General features: G+C 43.7%; 1 protein-coding gene and 1 pseudogene across 7 annotated transcripts; both read right to left on the bottom strand.

The window, feature by feature from the left end:
• Positions 1–108: 108 nt before the first annotated feature.
• Positions 109–13,030, bottom strand: LOC115546039 (uncharacterized). 7 transcript variants are annotated; one of them, XM_030359650.1, is made up of 8 exons: positions 12,648–13,027; positions 11,716–11,848; positions 10,866–11,126; positions 9,491–9,774; positions 8,304–8,378; positions 5,169–7,146; positions 4,640–4,798; positions 109–1,979 (listed from the first exon to the last, which is right to left on the bottom strand). In XM_030359650.1, exons 1-8 carry the CDS (start codon positions 12,915–12,917, stop codon positions 1,957–1,959), a joined length of 3,183 nt encoding a protein of 1,060 aa, XP_030215510.1. In that variant the 5' UTR covers positions 12,918–13,027; the 3' UTR covers positions 109–1,956. The 7 variants fall into 7 exon arrangements, with proteins under 7 accessions (XP_030215510.1, XP_030215509.1, XP_030215507.1 ...); XM_030359649.1 differs by lacking the exon at positions 109–1,979 and adding an exon at positions 3,305–3,935 and having other exon boundaries at positions 10,866–11,123; positions 12,648–13,025; XM_030359647.1 differs by lacking the exon at positions 109–1,979 and adding an exon at positions 3,305–3,935 and having other exon boundaries at positions 12,648–13,024.
• A 1,688-nt stretch (positions 13,031–14,718) lies between these two features.
• LOC115546050 (zinc finger protein 160-like) lies at positions 14,719–16,555 on the bottom strand (annotated as a pseudogene).
• Between the last annotated feature and the right edge of the window lie 3,549 nt (positions 16,556–20,104).

The raw sequence follows: 20,104 nt of genomic DNA, 5'->3' as shown, positions 1-20,104 counted from the left end.
CATTAGTGATTACTTGTCAAGAACTGTTCCGACTGTTTTTACCTGTTCACTATCGCTTTACAGAATTTCCTGCGCATTCAGGTTTAATTGTAGTCTATTTCACAAGTGAACTTTGCAGGCAATTTTTATTAACAAAGGTAGCGTAATGACTGTCATGGTAATATCAAGCGTAACTATAATATACAAATTATATAAAACCCCCTTTACATAATAATTACTAGTCAATTGAAAGACATTTCTATACATTCTCCTTGGACCTAGAGATCCCTCTCGCACTCTCTAATTGAAAAGGTGTTAAGATAACTTGCATTGCAACTGTAGACACCAAGTCTGATACTGAGGCCAATCGACTGACTTCTGTGTTGTGTAGATGCCTTTAACTGTCTCGCATCCATGTCCACTGCATCCATAGTGTATTGCAATTTAACTTGGTCTCTCCCCTGGCCATCCTAAACTCTCCATGATGGTCACATTCCCTCACCTTTGTTTGTTTACCCACGATGTGAAAGGTTCCAATAAGAATCATGTACACCCATCGTCTCATTGAATGTATGCCTGGTAACTTTGCTGCCTGTATCTTCCCATGATCAAGCTCTTAAATTCAATCAAATATTTTGCCGTCAATAGCGTCCTAAACATAAGTTCTTCCTCATCTCACATACATCAATTATTAACAATAAATACAAAGCGAATCAAAAGTTGGAAAACATCTTCAGGATGAAAAAAAGAAAAAACTAAAAAAAGTAGTAATTTCAACGAATACAGGATAGAGGTGTCAATCAAAGCGTCACGTTGCCCCGTGTCAAAGCACCCTATTGACCATGTGCTTGAGCATGTGCACACCCAAATTGCTTGGGTCGCTGTAGCTGGCGTTGCACTGCAGACATATGCAGGTTTTCTCCCCGGTGTGAGTGCTCATGTGGGTCTTCAGGTTTGCGCTCCGTTCGAAGCTACCTGTAGGGCTTCCTGTCGGTGTGAGTCCTCATCTGGATCTTCAGCTTGGTGCTCTGTCCGAAGCGCTTTGTGCATTGGTCGCACCTTTAGGTATTCTCGCCTTCGCCGGTGTGAGTCCTCATGTGGATCTTCAGCTTGCAGCTCTCTCTGAAGCACTTCACGCATTGGTCGCACTTGTAGGGCTTCTCGCCGGTGTGAATCCTCATGTGGCTCTTCAGGGTGGTGCTATATCCGAAGTGCTTCATGCATTGGTCGCACCTGTAGGGCTTCCCCCTGGTGTGAGTCCTTATGTGGATCTTCAGGTTGGAGCTGTCTCCTAAGCACTTCATGCATTGGTCACACCTGTAGGGCAGCTCCCTGGTGTGAGTCCTCATGTGGTTCTTTAGGGTGCCTTTCTTTCTGAAGCTCTTTGTGCATTGGTCACACCTGTAGGGCCTCTCCCCTTAGTGAGTCCTCATGTGGGTCTTCAGCCTGGAGCTCACACTGACTCGTTTTCTGCATTGGTCACACTTGTAGGGCATCTCCCAGGAATGAGTCCTCCTGGGAGCGTCGGGACGCATTGCTGTCTGAAGCGCTTTGTGCATTGGTCCCGTCTGTAGGACTTCTCCCCGGAGTGAGACATCATGTGCGTCTTCAGGTGGCCTTCCTGTCTGTTAGGGCTTCCTCTCGGAGTGAGTACTCTTGTGGCGCTTCAGGGTGCCCTTCAGTTTGAAGCGCATCTTGCATTGGTCGCACCCGTACGGCTTCTCGTCAGTGTGGTGACGCATGTTGACGATCATTTTGGCATCGTTGGGAAAAACCTTGCGACACAAGACATAGGGCCAGCCCCCCCACGCTGTGGTCCACAGACAGCGAGTTCCGGGCCTCCACTTCTGACGTGGTGAAGAGGTTGTCATGGTCGTCCACTGCCTGTGGGCCCTCCATTTTCCGTAGACGCTCTGGATCTTCAGCTCCCCGTTGTGACTGGACATGTGGGAGAAACCCGAGGCGTTCACATGCAGACTATCTATTGTCATTGCTGTCTTCTGCATAGAGGAAAACAAAGACAGAGAGAAAGTAAGGGTATTTCCTCTTTGCACAAAGGGATACAGTATACTCTGTACACACTTGTTTATTGAATTATATTTTCACATTCTTTCTAACTTCTAATTATTTATCATGCTTTTCCTTGTCGCCCTTGGGGTGGACAAGGGTCGAAGGCTCCACCTGAGAAGGCACTGCCACGTGGGGAGGTCATAAAAACACATTCCGGGTCACCTGTCACATGTTTTACCAATACTGTAGTTATATTGGGAGTCAGAGCTGATCTCGGCATTCCTGACACCTGTCTGCCATGAAGAAAAAATTTAAAAAAATTTAATACGACTGCATCACCTTCTCTCACATGATCAGCACCTCGCAGATTTCACTTCCTCTCCAGTTAGACCTGCTCATGATGATATCGCTGCGTCGTCTCTGCACAGTGCAGAAACAACGCCTCTAGCCAAGCCGCAAACTAATAGTGCTCGCTTGTTCAAAAACTACGGTGGGCAGTATGTGCCAAGAAGCTGTGTCATGACATCCAATACTACCTCATCGAGTCATTCGAGTGATGAGGTTCGTTATTTCAAACACTTTTCAAACTGCATTGAATCATTAGTGTAAGCTAATGATGTATGAGTAATTACTCCTCGAGCAAGATAGTGACTTATTTCAGTCATCATTCACACTGGCTCAGAGTGAAAACGCGTTTGCATTTCCTGTACCACGTAGTGCTTTTTGTCTCCCTCAGCAGTTCATAGACCGGAAGAACATGGAAGCCTCCATGAAGCTTACCCGTCCTATGTAACTACATATTAATTATTCTTCGCTCAGGAGGATAAGTGAGATTTTTGGCAGAGATAATTTTACACCAATGAGGACTTATTTATGAATGAATACATGGATTTGAGGTAATAAATGCCCTAACATATTACACAGTGTCCCTTTAAGGGTCATCTAGCAGCTGACGGGCCTGCGTTGCAGTTCCAGATACACTTCATTAATCAATTCCTTGAACTAGCCTTTAATAATGTTCTGGCCCACCACCTACTGGCTGGAAAAAAATGGCCGGAGGCCAAACTTAGTTGCCAACCCCTGGTATAGAGCGTTGCGACTCCCATTGAAACGAATGGCGCGGTGATTATTCTTCAAAACGAGAGCTGGAAAATTGTGAAAAATGAATTAAACTAATCAGACAACGCGGTTATACGCTATAGACCCTAGTATAGGTCGGTTGGTAAAGGTTGGTTACTTATGTTTTATGAAAAATTCAGTTTGCATGATTTTCAGTCTGTACAAAATAACATAGAATACACATACATGACAGCACTCAGCATTACTGGAACAGTCATTTTATTCCCCAAAAAATACTTTAAATACTAAAGCAAAAAATGAAAGTATCAAAATAATTTGGTGTGGATGGCCAACAACCCGTCACAAATAAAGTCCCATGACTTTGAATAACTTAAAATCAAGTCTCATTATCTTACTTAAAGCCAAATTAATATATGGTTGCGGTACAAAAGTTATTCCACAACAGTATATTTAACCACAAAACAAAGCAGGTAGATAAAGAAACATACAATTAAACAGTGATTCTAACCCCCAAACATCTTGTCAGATAACACGGGCCAAAACTCTTCTTTTTTTTTTGCTTTCCTGCTAGAATAAAAAAATGTATCAAACGTAAATAAAATATCAATGATCGGTGTCTGTTGGTTTAGGAGCCTGCCTCTTTGCAGCTATTCCACGGTTTCTCACAAAGTCCCTTATATTTTGGAGTGTTCTGTGTGTCAATGCAGGACCTTCTGCCTGCTTACAGTGACGGCACTCATTTATTGAAGCCGGTATTCCTTTACGTATCGGATCTTTGAAATGCCGCATTACTGCAGCCACCTCAACCTTGGACCACACTTTCTTTTTAGCTCTTCTGGACCCATGTTCTTTGCCAGAATCTTTTCCTGGAAAATATGCAAGTAGAAAATAAAACACACAAACTGGCCGACATATTTAGTTTTCGTTTTGAGTTCAACCATTGCCACGGAATGACAAGAAGAAATGGTTTACCAGTTTCTGTGATGACAATTATTTATAACATAATACTATTTTATATAAGGTTTTCAGTTGATTGCTCACTTGAATTACACACTTTTAAAAAATGGTTGACAACCTCTTTGCTGTTCGGTCAGTTTAAATGTAACTACATTTACATCCACATTAGATAAACAGTATAGCAACTGTGCATGAAAGGATCGTACAACCTTTTTTCTTCTATATATATTTTTTTGTACACCATGTTCTCTTTTTTAACACTGTATAGTCTATCTGTTGTGTCCTTTGTCTTTTCATCCTCCAACCCTAACCCTTCGGATCTGTTTGCTTGCTTGCTCAACAGCCTAACGCCATAAGCTGATGATCAACACTGCTTGAAAATGTATTGATTCACTGAGGATCATGTTTTAGACCCGCCAACCCAACCTCTCCCTCCATCCTGGAGACCGGAGGCCTGGGATGCTGCCTTGACTGGCCGAGGTGTCAGTGGACATGGCACTTAAAAAGCAATAATGGTGCCTTGTAATCAGGACAATACTGGCAGAAAAAACCATGATGATTTTTATCAACGGAACACAACCAGAAGTGAGATTACTCAGGTGAAATTACCTACCAATATATTTAGTGTCATGGAGCTGCTCTGTGATTGTAGACCACGATGCAGTCTCCACAGGCTCGCTAGTCACACACTCCGACGGCAGGTCTGCGGTGTCACTGCTATCATATTTGCTCCCATCGTCATTGGCCTCAGCATCACTTAAAACCATTTCATCTGGGTAAAATAATTAGAAAAACTCACTTGAATACTTTAAAACAAGAACTTCATATTGGCTATAAATATTATTATTTTTCTTAATATATAAGAGCTTTATTTAAGTGGTATAGCTAGTGGAATGGATATCAGGACATCAGGGGCTCTGTTGTTTTTGATTAGTTTGCTTGGACAGTCATTTTATTACACAATATAATATTATCACAATGAATTTGATTACCCACAATGCTACCCAGTACTACTTAGGGCTTTTGATTATTGTGTTTCTGAACAGCAGACATGAAAATAAAATCTATAGGAAGTCTAGATGCCTTTCACATTATAAAAATAAACGCTACATGTCCCAAATTATACTAATTTCTGTACAAACCGTCAATTTCAATCTCATCCAGGGATTTCCCCTGCATGCCGGAAAGATGTCCTTTCTCCATTGATAGAAGCAGTTTGGAAATCTTGGCCAGTTGTGTTGTGGGAACTGGTAATCTGTAGAAATCACGGTGAACACGGATGTCGTGACCCGAGAAATCTGCAACCTGATCAAGTTCATTGTTTTTTAAGTTGAGGACTCGGGACAGTGTGGCGACATGTTTCCTGAGTTGTGTTGACCTGAGGTGCTCAGGGTGCTTTGCGCCACACTGGCTTGCATGAACACGCAAACAGTCATGTCCTCTGTAGTGGCTCATTGCTTTGGGTCTTGCAAAAAGGAAGAGGTTTGTTGCACAAACACCTGATTCAGTTCTGTTACTTGCAAGTAGTGATAGAGCATCCACCATGCTCGGTGTGAGCAGAACTGCAACCTTTCTGCCCCCTTTTTCCATCATTTCGACACGGCAGAAATAGTTGCAGAGCCTCTGTTCAGTCTTTGACAACCCCATGGCAACATCTTCATGAGGCTTTGTGTTGTCCCTTTCAAGAAAACTTTTGAGGAGCATTTTTGAAACCTCCCCAGCACGTCTCCGATTAAACACAATGATTTGTGCAAGTGTAACTTTTGCAAGTCGAGCATAGTTCTGGGAGGTGGCCACCTCTTTCAAGTTGCCAAAGGCTTCTTCTGCAGATTTGTCAAGGTACCGATGAAAGATCTGGACATCTTCGGTGAAGTGCAATGTTGATGGCTTGTGGTACTTGGGATCACTCAGTGTGTTCAGGGCACCATGTGAAACCAACTCCGACCACTTGGAAGTGTACAACTTCTTGAAAATGTCAGTGGACCTGATCCGATCTTCATCTTCTGCCATGAGTGCTCTACAATGAATAATGTCACAGATTTTATGCAGCGAATGTCCCAGTTTCAGCGCAAGGCTTGGAGTTAGGAATGAGTGTGTCTCTTCGTCAAAACCGGACACTTTCTTTACTGCTCGCATAACTCTCTGGAAGTTTGCAGGTTTAACAGCCTCCTCCATGGTATGTATGGAGAATTCTGTGTGCAGACACAACAAAAAACGGCCCACTTCACGGATCTTCTGACGAATGTAGTCATACTTTGTGGGGTCCTGTCCATGTTTGTTGTAAAGTGATTGGGCAAACTGAATAATTGAGAGGTCCTTTCGCACAATTATGGCAACCTCATCCTGCTTCATGACACCAAGGAGCTTCCACACTCCACATGAGATCTGCTGACAGGATGCAGACTCTTGTGCTGCAGCCAGACCAAGTACTTTGGTTCTACCAGGTTCTTCATTCAAACCTTCTGGTTTACAGGGGCATCTGCGGACATGTCTCCAAAGCTCCTTGCGAATGTACATACCTCGACAGTACACGCAGTGAATAAACTTTTCTGCCATTATGTTAGCCTTTGGTTGTCGTTTCACTTTCAGTGGTCCTTCTCCAGCCTGTAAAACTGTCGTATTATGTTTAAAATTTCCCTTGTTCCTAATTTTTTCTAATAGGATCTTGCGCTCCTTGGATTTTTCAGGGAGGGAAAACAAATGAACTAGTTCAGCATGTTTCCTGTGCAATTTCAAGTGACGGGAGATTTTACTCTGTGGCTTACCACAAACGTAACAGTAATTTTTTATAGTCGTATTCTGTAATGTTACTTCTTGTTTGCGTCGTTCAGCTTCAGCTTCTGGCATTTCCTCTGACTGGTTTGAATCTCCTGACTCAGATGCAACAGCAGCACTGGGAACCATGGGCACATCTTGGACACTGGTGTCTGATCTAGATGCTCCAACATCAGGCATTACTGGTTTTACTTTCGACTGAGGCATGAAGTCTAAGCTTGCATCTGGATCTTCGCCATCATCCTCATCTGACTCAGGTATGTATTTCTCATCGTATATTTGGCTAATTTCAGATTCTGGATCACTGTCCTGGTCTGAAAGCAGTTCATCTCCAGAAAACTGCTCCTGAAATGAGGAGAAAGCAAATTATATTATGTGCTGGACACTTGTAAGAGTTCAACAAACCTTAAATGAATACTCAAAAAACATGATTTAAACATCTTAAATATAAATGGCCTATACATGTCCAGTTGTGGAATGTCAGAAGACCTGAAATGGAATAAGGTGCCTTTGTGGTGCGTATTTAAAAAAAAATATATATATGGCCTATCCCATACATATATGGTAATGTCAATGACAGACCAAACACTTGTAACCAGAGAAAATACTCAGAAAGCAGGTCAGTGTGTACCGTCTATTTTCAGTCTTCTTGTGGCAGACACCTATGGTTGCTACACGATAGCCAGTCAACTAGCCAAAAAGGACCCCCATTAGTCTGTTTACCTAAATTAAGCTACAGAAAATACAAATATTCTTATACATGTTTCAACCTAACATACCTTTTCAATAGGGCTGGGTAAAAATATCGATTCATCCATGGACTGCAATTTATTTGTTCTCGAATCAATTACAATTCAGAACTTTTTGGAAATAGATTATTTCCATCAAAAAAAAAAAAAGAAGTATACTCAGTCATTGTAATCTAGAAGCGAGTATGCCTAAATGTACATGCCCTTTTACATTTGTCCATGTTATGATTATTACTTTTATGCTGCAGGAGCAATACTATACAATGGTGTATTCCCTTTTTGCTAGTTAAAGCACAATGAAATGGTTAATTCATTTTGAAATGGTTAATTCTAAATAATATTTAGGTATTTTTGTAATCTGCACGTATTATTAAATCGATATTGAAGCAATTGGATCAATATCGAATCGAAATCTAATGAAGACCTAAAGAATGAATGGTACCTGGCAATACCCAGCCCTACTTTTAAACCTAGTGAAATAGACGCACTTGACTTGTCTTTATCGGGTCGTTCACAACATCAAGAGTCTGGTTATTCTCAGTGACCATCTGTAGCAGCTAAACCAAAGGGACAATCAATACAAAGATACCGGGAGTGTACCTCTAGAGGACATTTGGCCCTTCAATAACTTAAAATAAACTATGGTAGATGAAGAGAAAGGGGAAACCTTGATTTGAACATCACTGTATACTTTTGTAAGTTATTAAGTCATTGCAAAATTCTAATAAAAAGCATTCTTTAATGAAGACTTACCTCTTCAATATCATCATTTAGTGATGAGGAATATGTTGGCTCAGAACCCTTCTGAGGCACTTCCTCATCAAGACCCTATAAAAAAGGATAAACATAACCATCTTGAAGTCAGGATGTTCCCTATGTAACATCATGTGAAAGGCATCATGGCCGTGTTTCCATTAATTTAGCCTCTACGTGCCTACAATTTAGACTTAAAAAGTGCTAGGGAAACATTTTTCTCACCAATACTAATAATGCAAAAACCCTATATGCAACTATTGACAGACTGACCAACCCCCCCCAACACAAATTCCACCTGATCTCCATTCCACACAGATATGCAACGAGTTTGCAGCTTTTTATACTGATAAAATTGAAGGCATCAGACGTGCCATCAATATCTCGACTTCAAACAAAAATGTTGACTACCACCCTGATCAGGCAAAAGTAACGTGGCATGGATGGCATGCTTTAATGTTATACTCTAAAATTACTCATTATTAAACCCCTTTTAAAAAACCGGAGCCTAGATGCCTCTATTATTAACAACTACAGACCAATATCAAATCTACCCTTCATAAGTAAAATCATTGAGAAAGTTGTCCTCCAGCAACTAAATCACTTCCTGGCATCAACTGGTTCATGTCCGAGTGTAGGCTACAAACGCGATTAACACCTTACAAGTGCAAAAATGCCAACATATTCTTTATTTTGCTGACCACTTATTTTTTTATCCCGACAAAAGCAAGTTCTCCTGGTACTTTCTCGTAGATCGCACCATCTTTCCATCACCTTCTCTCCCATGATGGTCAGTAGCTCGCGGATTTCACCGTCCCCCCAGTTAAAACAAACCATGTGGATATCGCTGCGTTGTCTCTGTTGTGGAGACAATGCAGCAACAACTCTACCGAAGTCCTTACCCTGGAACCGCAAAGCTGTCTAATCGAATTTACATGAAAATGAAACGGTACGTGTAGGGTCCGAGAGGGTTGATTGGGGTGCGATATCAAGCCGGTAAATTACCTCAGTCAATATAAATGTGCGGACCATGCAGGGAAAAAGGTGGGCATAAGACGGGCCGGCATATTTGGCAGTGTAAAAAAGTTGACTGAATCATAAAGGTGTGGGATTTCTGAGGGTGTGTACTGGAGTTGCAACAGAGGAAGCCTCTCTTTTGGATGGTGAATGAGAAGATGATTTTTAACCTGGACACTCAGCTCCTTATGGCGGACCAAACGCTCACTGCGCCGAAGGCCCGTGGCCACGCTGTGGTCCGCAAACAGTGAGCTCGGGGTCTCCACTTCGGACGCTGTGAAGGGGGTGTCATGGCCACCCACTGCCAGTGGGCCCTCCCCTTTTCCGTAGAAGCTCAGGATCTTCAGTTCCTCGCTGTGACTGGACATGTGGGAGGAGCCAGCGGTGTCCACACGCAGACTCTCCGAGGCAGCGCCGCGCTGCGTGCTACGGTCTCCAAAGGCATCGCAGTCTTCTGCAGAGGGAGAAAAAAATGACAAAGTAGTTGTTTTTATACGTTATTGGCATAAAAGGAGGAATTGTGTATTTGTACAGGTGAAAGAAACTATTTAAAGGGGACCTATCATACCACCAGGTGTTAGTGTGATTAGCCATTACAAGCAGGATTGAAAATGTGCAGCATTGTGACATCACAGGTGGGCGTGTCCACCTAGATGTGTGCTGGATAGATCAGTCCACCAGCCTACCCAGTGGACTGCAGCAAACGTTGCTCATCTATCCGTCACACATCTAGGTGGACACGCCCACCTGTGATGTCACAATGCTGCACATTTTGAAAACGGCTTGTAATGGCTAATCACACTCACACCTGGTGGTATGATAGGTCCCCTTTAAATGTATGTGTATGCAACATTGACACAGAGGGTTTAAAATGTGTACTGCAGACACAGATTCACAGTCTTGGAAAGGGATGTCTCCTCGAGCCCCCTCCTCCCTAGACTCAAAGCTAGGGTGGGTGACCAGGTGGAGGACCCTGAAGGAACACCAGCGCAAAATGATCTGAGCACAACAAAGCATGCTAGACAAGCGCAATTATTTTATTTTGATAATAAAAAGCAACAACGTGTCCTTCCCTGTAAGCTGATCAGCTAACATTTCTACATGTTGAATTCATTGATGTTTGAGAATGATAAACCAGCTCAAGTGGCCTCCGTCTTGAAACCCTCTTGGCTGATTCCATCTTTGAAATGAAACTCCCAAATTTGACTCGTGTTTTAGAAGGGCGCTGGTCATGATGCTTTTCAAAAGAGGACCAGGCTATTTAGCGCCGGTAAAAACGAGTACATTCTCAGTTGATCCAACTTGCCTCCACTAATATCCTCTTCAACCTTGATTGAAATGGTGCCAGGGGGCTGCTGCTTTCCACATAAAGACGGAAACACACACAAGACATATTCTTTCATTTACACAGAATAGTTGTTAATCCCCACCAACGACACATTGAATCATAAAGGTGTGCGCTTTCTATGGGTGTGTGCTGGAGTTGTAACAGAGGAAGCCTCTCTTTTGGATGGTGAATGAGAAGATGATTTCCAACCTGCATACCCAGCTCCATGCGGCAGACCAATCGCTCGCCGCGGTCCAGGCTCTTGGCCACGCAGTGGTCCGCAGAGAGCGAGTTCAGGGCCTCCATTTCTGACGTGGTAAAGAGGGTGTCATGGCCGTCCACCGCCAGTGGGCCCTCCCCTTTTCCATAGACGCTCAGGATCTTCAGCTCCCTGTGGTAGGTGCCAGGGGCGTCCATACGCAGACTCTCTGAGGTGGCGCCGCACTGCGTGCTGCCATCTCCAAAGGCATCACCGTCTTCTGAAGAGGAAAATTTTTTTACAGAAAGTAATTGTTTTGATACATTGTTTGCGTACAAGGAGGTGGTGTGTTTTTGCACACATGACAAACTATTTAAATGTATGTAACATTGACAAAGAGGGTTTTTAAAATGTGTACTGCAGACACAGATTCGGAGAGGGATGCATTCTCCAGCCCCCTTCTTCCTAGACTCAAAGCTAGGATGGGAGACTAGGTGGAGGACACTGAACGAACACCAGCGCAAAATAATCCGAGCACAACATGAGATGCGAGACAAGAGCAAATATTCTATGACAATAACAAAAGACAACGTGTCCTTTCCTGTAAGTTGATCAGCTTCCTTTTATACATTTTGAATTCATGATGTTCGAGAATGACGAATCAGGTCATGTGCATTCCGTCTAGAAACCCTTCTGATTCCATCTTTGAAATGCAACTCCCAAGTTTTACTTGTGTTTTATCAGGGCGCTGGTCATGATGCTTTTGAAAAGAGGAGCAGGCTTTAAGGGCAGGTAGAATCTAGCATCAGCTATGCTCCCTAGAATCGACTACATCAAAAGTAAAAGTACTCAAGGTGGAAAGTACATACCGTCACTGTTTAAGTGGGGCCGCAAAGTCTGTAAGGATAGCTGTGTGCCTACAGTATGTGCTTCCAGGTGGTCTGTCTGGCAGGCAATATCCCTTGAGATCAGCGGCTGAATGTAATCACTTGATGTGCTGGCCTGTGTAGAGACAACAAGGTCAACTTAGTACTCAATTTATTACTTTGTATATATTCCAGGTGCAAAATGTAAGAAGATAGAAGATAAGCACGTTTAGTGAATAACATTAGCCATTAATATTAAGGATACTTAATATTAGATCTATGAAATTATAAAATAATATTACATCATTTATTTTTTAACATATTTGATATATCTTAAAAGTTCATCTAATCATCTCAATACAAGTACATCAAGCTCTGCATAACGTTGCTAATAACCCATTGATTTGAATCTGGCGTGAAGAGGAAATTAGTGAGTGGGCCTATGTATTTAGGAAGAGTTAACAGGCCATAATCATCTCATCAGTAAAACGCGGTAAAAGTAACTACTGCAGTCACGTAGCTGGTCAAAGACAGTGGTATTCGTTTGTAGTATGGTGAGCAGACATTCTTAAATATTCGGGACATTTCCTTGGCATCGAAGTAGTAGAGATCAGTGCCTGTATCCCCTTTGTTGAATTGTGCACATTCTCTTGTGATCCCCCTGGTTTGCAGAGGTGCACACTCAGTAAGAAGGGTTAACCAAATAACAAGTTTGCAACCCTCGCGTTACAGTGTGTGTATTCACACGCATACCTGATGCTATCTACCTTTACATTAGAGACAGTAACTGGGCTAGTAGCGACAGTAACTGGGTTATTAGCGACAGTAACTGGGCTGTTAGCTGTAGAGCTAATGCTACAGGCAAATTATAAAGGGTAACAAGAGGTAACCATATACAGCAAAGCAACACAAGGATATAGCGTTGGTTGACTTACTTGTCCGAGGTTTGAGGCTGAGCCAAGGAGGGTTGGTACTGATCTAGACTTAAGTTTTAGACGCTTAGCAAGTCCAGTTCTGTATTGGCCCAAGTTGAGAAAGCAGTCGTCGGTGAAATGTTTGGCGCAGACTCTCGCATTTCCAGAGAAAATAAAATTAACCCACTGGTTCTTCAGAGGCTCGGTTGAAGGAACAAAAAATAGATTTTTGTGTTCATTTGTACATCCAAACACAGAGCAACTGTCATGCCTGGCTCGTTTGCAAGCCATAATGTGGCTCTCCAGGAAAAAACAATGTCGCGCTCCTACGGTCGTAGCTCATTTATTCGAAGCCCCCGGGAACAGTGCATACTTCCGCAATCCACCAGTGCTCAGCGGCCTAGCCTGGTATTGCAGCTGTTTAAGCGGGCTGTGGACGGGTCCCTCGATTCATAGAGCCCAGAAGTAGATATCGCCGTTCACTCCAATACAAGTGGGGAAAAGGAATGTGTCTCCGCAAAAAATTAGTGGATATCAATCAAAGCCTCATAATTATCTTTTTGTCATGTATATTTGTATATATAATATCACGGCCAAAAGCTCTGCGCCTCCGGATGGCCGTAGCGCGGGGAGCTCTCGTAGGGATGGAGTGGCGAAGTCACGCCTCTTCCGGTCGAAAAATATGAATGGGTGTCAATGGAGAGAAAATAATTATTTTCTGGTCCCAGTCTTTATATGCCCTGGATTACACATGTTGTTTGTGGATTTAGATGATAATTTTTCAGGCAAAGAAAACTAAAAACTTTCGTGAAGAAGTTTGATAATTTTAGGTTTTATGTGAGGCCACTTTGTGAACTACAGCTCTTCGCTGCTCTCGACGCATATGATATACGTCACCACACCCGCACTTGGAACTCGGCACAGAGATGGTACATAACTAAAACTCTCCACATGCCCCATCTTATAGTGGTTTTCACCTCTTTCTATGCTTTTATCCTCGCCTTGAAAAAAAGTGGTGAAGTGGAGCAGAGAGATCGCCATCTCTGTGCCGAGTTCCAAGTGCGGGTAATTATATATATTTTTATCTTGATAGACGACCGATTGCCTGCTGGTTTGTGAGCTCGACTTCCCCATGTGAAGGTATCTACACCAACAATTACGAAGTTCAGTAGTGAATCTAACTTTTATTTATTTAGTTATTTATGTTGGATTACTAGGATCATTTAGGTTTATTTACGGACGGGTTTTATGATGCGATAGCTAGTAGAAATAACAGTTTGTTTGTTTAATTATATCCTGGAAAGGGTGATGTTCAGCACATGAGCAGCTGGCCCTGGATCACCTGCCCCTGAATCACCTGCCCCTGGCAAAGTGGCCTCTTGATTGCTCTGTGTCTCCTGTCATGTCCTTTTCATCGCTCTTGAAATCCACCTCAATTTCTCCCTCAATCTCTGTAATAATTACAAGGTAATGTTGCTGTTATATGTATTTTGCCTTTGCATTTGCAACTACTGTCATCTCCAATGTAAGCCAATGTTAGAAAATTAATTAAAGCGAATCATTTCTGTAATGTGAATTAAATCATCTGCCACAATCAGAAACCAATAAAATGTATAAATGGATCTACCGGCAATTGTTAATTGGGTAGAAATGTGTTGATTATCTACATTGTGTGCAAATCCTCAGAGAATCCCTGACCTCTGGTTGTTTTTTAAACTGAATGTACAAATATGAATTATGTAATCTCATTAGGAGTGTAGTCTATCCTTGAATTACATGAAATGGGGAATATTGTTAGCTGCATGGATCATACCGAAGTTTAATTTGGTGAAATATGTGTGGTCCGTTGCACTTGGTTCTGTAATAGTCTGCAGCTGTGGCCCATAGAGGAATTGAGCCTCAACCATTCCGGTGCTCCTTAAGGGGTCAGAGTTCCAGACTGGAAGGAGGCTTGAGTTGTGCAAGTGAATCGACTGTTGTGGTATTGTTTGTTTTAAGTAAAAGCTTTTGACCAACAACATTGTGCGTCCGTCAAGGAAGTAATTATTCATCATACACAGACATCTATTATTAACAATATATACAAAGCAAATCAAAGTTGGAAAGCATCTTTAATCATGATAAAAAATGTGCACACCCAAATTGCTTGGGTCAATGCAGCTGGCTCTGCACTGCAAATGCATACAGGGCTTCTCCCCGGTGTGAGTCCTCTTGTGGGTCTTCAGCTTGAAGCTCTCTCTGAAGCACTACACGCATTGGTCCCAATTGTGAGCTTCTCGCCGGTGTGAGTCCTCATGTGGCGCTTCAGGGTGGTGCTATATCCGAAGCGCTTCATGCATTGGTCGCACCTGAAGGGCTTCTCGCCGTCGGTGTGAGTCGTCATGTGGATCTTTAGGCTGGAGCGGTCTGCATAGCACTTCACGCATTGGTCACACTAGTAGGGCTTCTCCCCGGTGTGAGTCCTCATGTGGCTCTTTAGGGTGGAGCGGTCTCTGTAGCACTTCCCGCATTGGTCACACTTGTAGGGCTTCTCCCCGGTGTGAGTCCTCATGTGGCTCTTTAGGGTGGAGTTTTCTCTGTAGCACTTCAAGCATTGGTGACACTTGTAGGGCTTCTCCCCGGTGTGAGTCCTCATGTGGATCTTTCGGCTGGAGCGGTCTACAAAGCCCTTCAAGCATTGGTCACACTTGTAGGGCATCTCGATGTTGTGAGTCTTCATGTGGCGCTTCAGGGTGGTGCTAGATACGAAGCGCTTCATGCATTGGTCGCACCTGAAGGCCTTGAAGGGCTTCTCGCCGTCGGTGTGAGTCGTCATGTGGAGCATTAGTCTGCAGCGGGCTGCAAAGCACTTCCCGCATTGGTCACACTTGTAGGGCTTCTCGCCGGTGTGAGTCCTCATGTGGATCGTCAGTTTGGAGCGGACTCCGAAGCCCTTCCCGCATTGGTCACACTTGTAGGGCTTCTCCCCGGTGTGAGTCCTCATGTGGCTCTTTAGGGTGGAGTATTCTCTGTAGCACTTCAAGCATTGGTGACACTTGTAGGGCTTCTCCCCGGTGTGAGTCCTCATGTGGGCCTTTAGGTTGCAGCGGCCTCTGAAGTACTTCAAGCATTGTTCACACTTATAGGGCTTCTCGCCGGTGTGAGTCATCATGTGGATCTTTAGGCTGGAGCGGTCTACGAAGCTCTTCAAGCATTGGTCACACTTGTAGGGCATCTCGTAGGACATCTCGATGTTGTGAGTCCTCATGTGGCGCTTCAGGGTGGGGCTAGATCCGAAGCACTTCATGCATTGGTCGCACCTGAAGGGCTTCTCGCCGTCGGTGGTGTGAGTCGTCATGTGGAGCATTAGTTTGTGGCGATCAGCATAGCACTTCACGCATTGGACACACTTGTAGGGCTTCTCCCCGGTGTGAGTCCTCATGTGTCTCTTCAGGCTGGAGTGGACTTTGAAGCTCTTCGCGCATTGGTCACACTTGTAGGGCATCTCGCTGGTGTGAGTCCTCATGTGGAGCATTAGTTTGGAGTGGTCTCCAAAGACCTTCACACATTGGTCACACCCGTACGGCTTCTCGTCGGTGTGGTGACGCATGTTGTCGATCATCTTGGCGTTGTTGGGAAGAATCTTCTGACACAAGACATAGGGCCGGCTCTTGCGGCCGCCCCGATGCCCAGTCAGCTCCTCAAGCTTGATGAGCCGCTCACCATAGTCCAGGCTCTTGGCCACACTGTGGTCCGCAGACAGCGAGCTCAGGGCCTCCGCTTCGGACCCTGTGAAGAGGGTGTCATGGCCACCCACCGCCAGTGGGCCCTCCCCTTTTCCGTAGACGCTCAGGATCTTCAGTTCCTCGCCGTGACCGGACATGTGGGAGGAGCCAGCGGCGTCCACATGCAGACTCTCGGAGGCGGCGCCGTCTTCTGCAGAGGGAGAAAAAAAATTGTCATTGTTTTGATACATTATTTGCATAAAAGGAGGAAGTGTGTATTTGTACAGGTGAAAGAAACTATTGAAATGTATGTGCATGTAACTCCTCCCTAGACTCAAAGCTCAAGCGGGTGACCAGGTGGAGGACCCTGAAGGAACACCAGCGCAAAATGATCTGAGCACAAGAAAGCATGCGAGACAAGCGCAATTATTTTATTTTGATAATAAAAAAGCAACAACGTGTCCTTCCCTGTAAGCTGATCAGCCAACATTTATACATGTTGAATGCATTGATGTTAGAGAATGATAAACCACCTCATGTGGCCTCTGTCTTGAAACCCTCTTGTTTGACTCCATATTTGAAATGCAACTACCAAATTTGACTCGTGTGTTAGAAGGGCGCTGGTCATGATGCTTTTCAAAAGAGGACCAGGCTATTTAGCGCCGGTAAAAACTAGTACATTCTCAGTTGATCCAGGTCGTTCGCCTGCATAGATGCAATGTGTATTACCAACTTGCCTCCACCAATATCCTCTTCAACCTTGATTGAAATGTTGCCAGGGGGCTGCTGCTTTCCACATAAGGAAGGAAACACAGACAAGACAACACTTTCATTTGCACAGAATAGTTGTTAATCCCCACCAACGACACATTGAATCATAAAGGTGTGCGCTTTCTATGGGTGACGTGTGCTGGAGTTGTAACAGGAAGCCTCTCTTTTGGAAGGTGAATGAGAAGATGATTTCCAACCTGCACACCCAGCTCCATGCGGCAGACCAATGGCTCGCCGCGGTCCAGGCTCGTGGCCACGCAGTGGTCCGCAGAGAGCGAGTTCAGGGCCTCCATTTCTGATGCGATAAAGAGGGTGTCATGGCCTTCCACTGCCAGTGGGCCCTCCCCTTTTCCATAGACGCTCAGGATTTTCAGCTCCCTGTTGTGATTGGACATGTGGTAGTGGCCAGGGGCGTCCATACGCAGACTCTCCGAGGTGGCGCCGCACTGCGTGCTGCCATCTCCAAAGGCATCACCGTCTTCTGCAGAAGGAGAAAAAAAATTAGAAAATAATTGTTTTGATACATTGTTCGCATACAAGGAGGAAGTGTGTATTTGTACACATGACAGAAACTATTTACATGTATGTAACATTGACAGAGGGTTTAAAATGGGGAGCGTGACTGTGTTCCCCGGGTCCTATGTTCCCCTCTTTGTATGAGACTGGGGAACATAGGACCCTTTTTAAAGAAAAGGGTCCTATGTTCCCCGCTTTTCAGAAAAAGGGTCCTATGCTCCCCGGTATGTATGGCTACAGGGGAACATAGGATCCTTTTTGGGAAAAACCGGGAACATAGGACTTTTTTTAAAAAAATGGGTCCCATGTTCCAAGAGCGGGGAACATAGGACCCGGGGAACATAGGAATTACCGCTTAAAATGTATACTGCAGACACAGATTCACAGTTTTGGAGAGGGATGTCTTCTCCAGCCCCCTCCTTCCTAGACTCAAAGCTCAGGTTGGTGACTAGGTTGAGGACACTGAACGGACACCATCGCAAAATGATCCGAGAACGACATGACATTTGCAAATATTCTATTTTGACAATAACAAGCAACAACGCGTCCTTCCCTGTAAGCTTCCCTGATACCTTTTATACATTTTTAATTCATGCTGTTCGAGAATGATAAATCAGCTCCTGTGGCGTCCGTCTAGAAACCCTTCTGGGCTCTTGACTGATTCCATCTTGGAAATGCAACTCCCAAGTTTTACTTGTGTTTTATCAGGGCGCTGGTCATACTGCTTTTGAAAAGAGGACCAGGCTTTTAAGGGCAGGTAGAATCTAGCGTCAGCCTAGAATCTATGCTCCCTAGAATCGACATCGAAATAAAAAGTACTCAAGGTAAAAGTACATACCTTCACTTTTAAAGTGGAGCTGCATAGTCTGTAAGGATAGCTGTGTGCCTACAGTATGTGCTTCCAGGTGGTAAAGTCGCAAATCTCCCAGCTTTCTTGCGGCATTTCACTGAGGCACGCCCCCTTTTGGTCGTAGTATCTCGTCGCTTTCAAAGTAGAGCGAGCAGAGCTGTACAACTCGCAAAGAAGGTGGCTGCGCCCATAGTTAATGGGGGATGAGATGTATTTTCTTTCTATTTGTACCACGTTGGTCGTTTTAATGTTGTTTTTAAAACCTCTTACACACTTGATTTCATTGCTACGGAAGCCGAGAACGGCCATCGATTATTTATTTTTTTATGCACTGTTATCTCGTGATAACGACTTATTATCTCGTTTTCTCGATATAACTAAGGTCGTTTTCTCGTGATAACGAATTAATTATCTCGTTTTCTCGATATAACAAAGGTCGTTTTCTCGTGATAACGAATTAATTATCTCGTTTTCTCGATATAACAAAGGTCGTTTTCTCGTGATAACGAATTAATTATCTCGTTATCTCGATATAACAGACAGACTTTTGGCGCTGGTTAATGTGATCGTGCTGATTTCAGCCTACGAGAGCTTCCACTGTCTGATCCAGGTGTGTCCCAGGGAGGTGAAAATGGCAGATCACATTATTGATCAACGCATCATGCCTACTTCAACCAAGGTCTAACACAGGCAGAAATTGCATTGTGCCTTTCTGTAAGAGATGGCTTTCAGATTAGTCCTCGACATTTAAAATATCTCGTTATCACGAGAAAACGATCTTTGTTATATCGAAATAACGAGATAATAAGTCGTTATCACGAGATAACAGTGCATAAAAAAATAAAATAATCGATGGCCGTTCTCGGCTTCCGTACATTGCTGCTTTAATCCGGTCACCAATATATGCATTGCACGGTCTTGCTTTGCGTGCAATTCAATGTAAAGTTTTGTTTTGAAGCTGGTTTGCTAAAGAGGCTATGTTTCTAATGATGACTAGCCTGCTACTACTCCCCCTCGTGGCCCGACAGAAACACAAATGGCAAACTGGAAGGCTGGAGCAAGGGAAATACGTCACGTTCTCGCTGAAGCTGGTCGTTCGTACCAGCGTACCATCCAAATGGATAGCAGCATTAGGTTGAGAATTCGAATCCTGATTAGAGCATTATCAACAAGCTGAACATGACATTCTGTCAATGCTACTCATTTAAGAAACACAACATTGCACAGCACCTGAAATTCATTAGGCAATCAACATTCCAGCTCATTAGTTTCCAAGAATCTGACTGCCAAGACGTATGGCAGTAAGGGAACTTCTTTGTTAACCATTTTTCCTTCATAATTATCTCTGTCATATTTATTTACTGCCATACGTCTTCGCGTTAAAATATGTGTATCAACACAAATACCTTATGCCATCTACCTTTATTTTAGCGACGGTTACTGGGCTGTTAGCTGTAGAGCTGATGCTACAGCCAAATTATAAGAGTAACAAAAGGTAACCATATGCAGCAAAGCAACACAATGATATAGCGTTGGTTGACTTACTTGTCCGAGGAAAATGTCGATTGATAAGCACACAACATCAAGAAAACTCCAAGCACACATTTCACCAGAGAATTAAGGGCTTTCTTAAAATA

Source organism: Gadus morhua, chromosome 6 (assembly GCF_902167405.1).
Source record: "Gadus morhua chromosome 6, gadMor3.0, whole genome shotgun sequence".
In the NCBI taxonomy this organism is placed as follows: Eukaryota; Metazoa; Chordata; class Actinopteri; order Gadiformes; family Gadidae; genus Gadus; species Gadus morhua.
The sequence above is the reverse complement of the archived record's forward strand: the minus strand, read 5'-3'. Positions and strand labels throughout refer to the sequence as shown.

Bases quoted from the DNA above. Each gene is read 5' to 3' on its own strand.
- LOC115546039 (XM_030359647.1), bottom strand. From the start codon at position 12,917: ATGGCTTGCAAACGAGCCAGGCATGACAGTTGCTCTGTGTTTGGATGT. The intron at 8,379-9,490 runs GTTAAAAATCAT...CCTTTTTTATAG, and splicing joins ATAAGGAGCTGAGTGTCCAG to GGTCTTGATGAGGAAGTGCC. The intron at 4,799-5,168 runs GTTTGTACAGAA...TATTTTACCCAG, and splicing joins GGATGAGATTGAAATTGACG to ATGAAATGGTTTTAAGTGAT.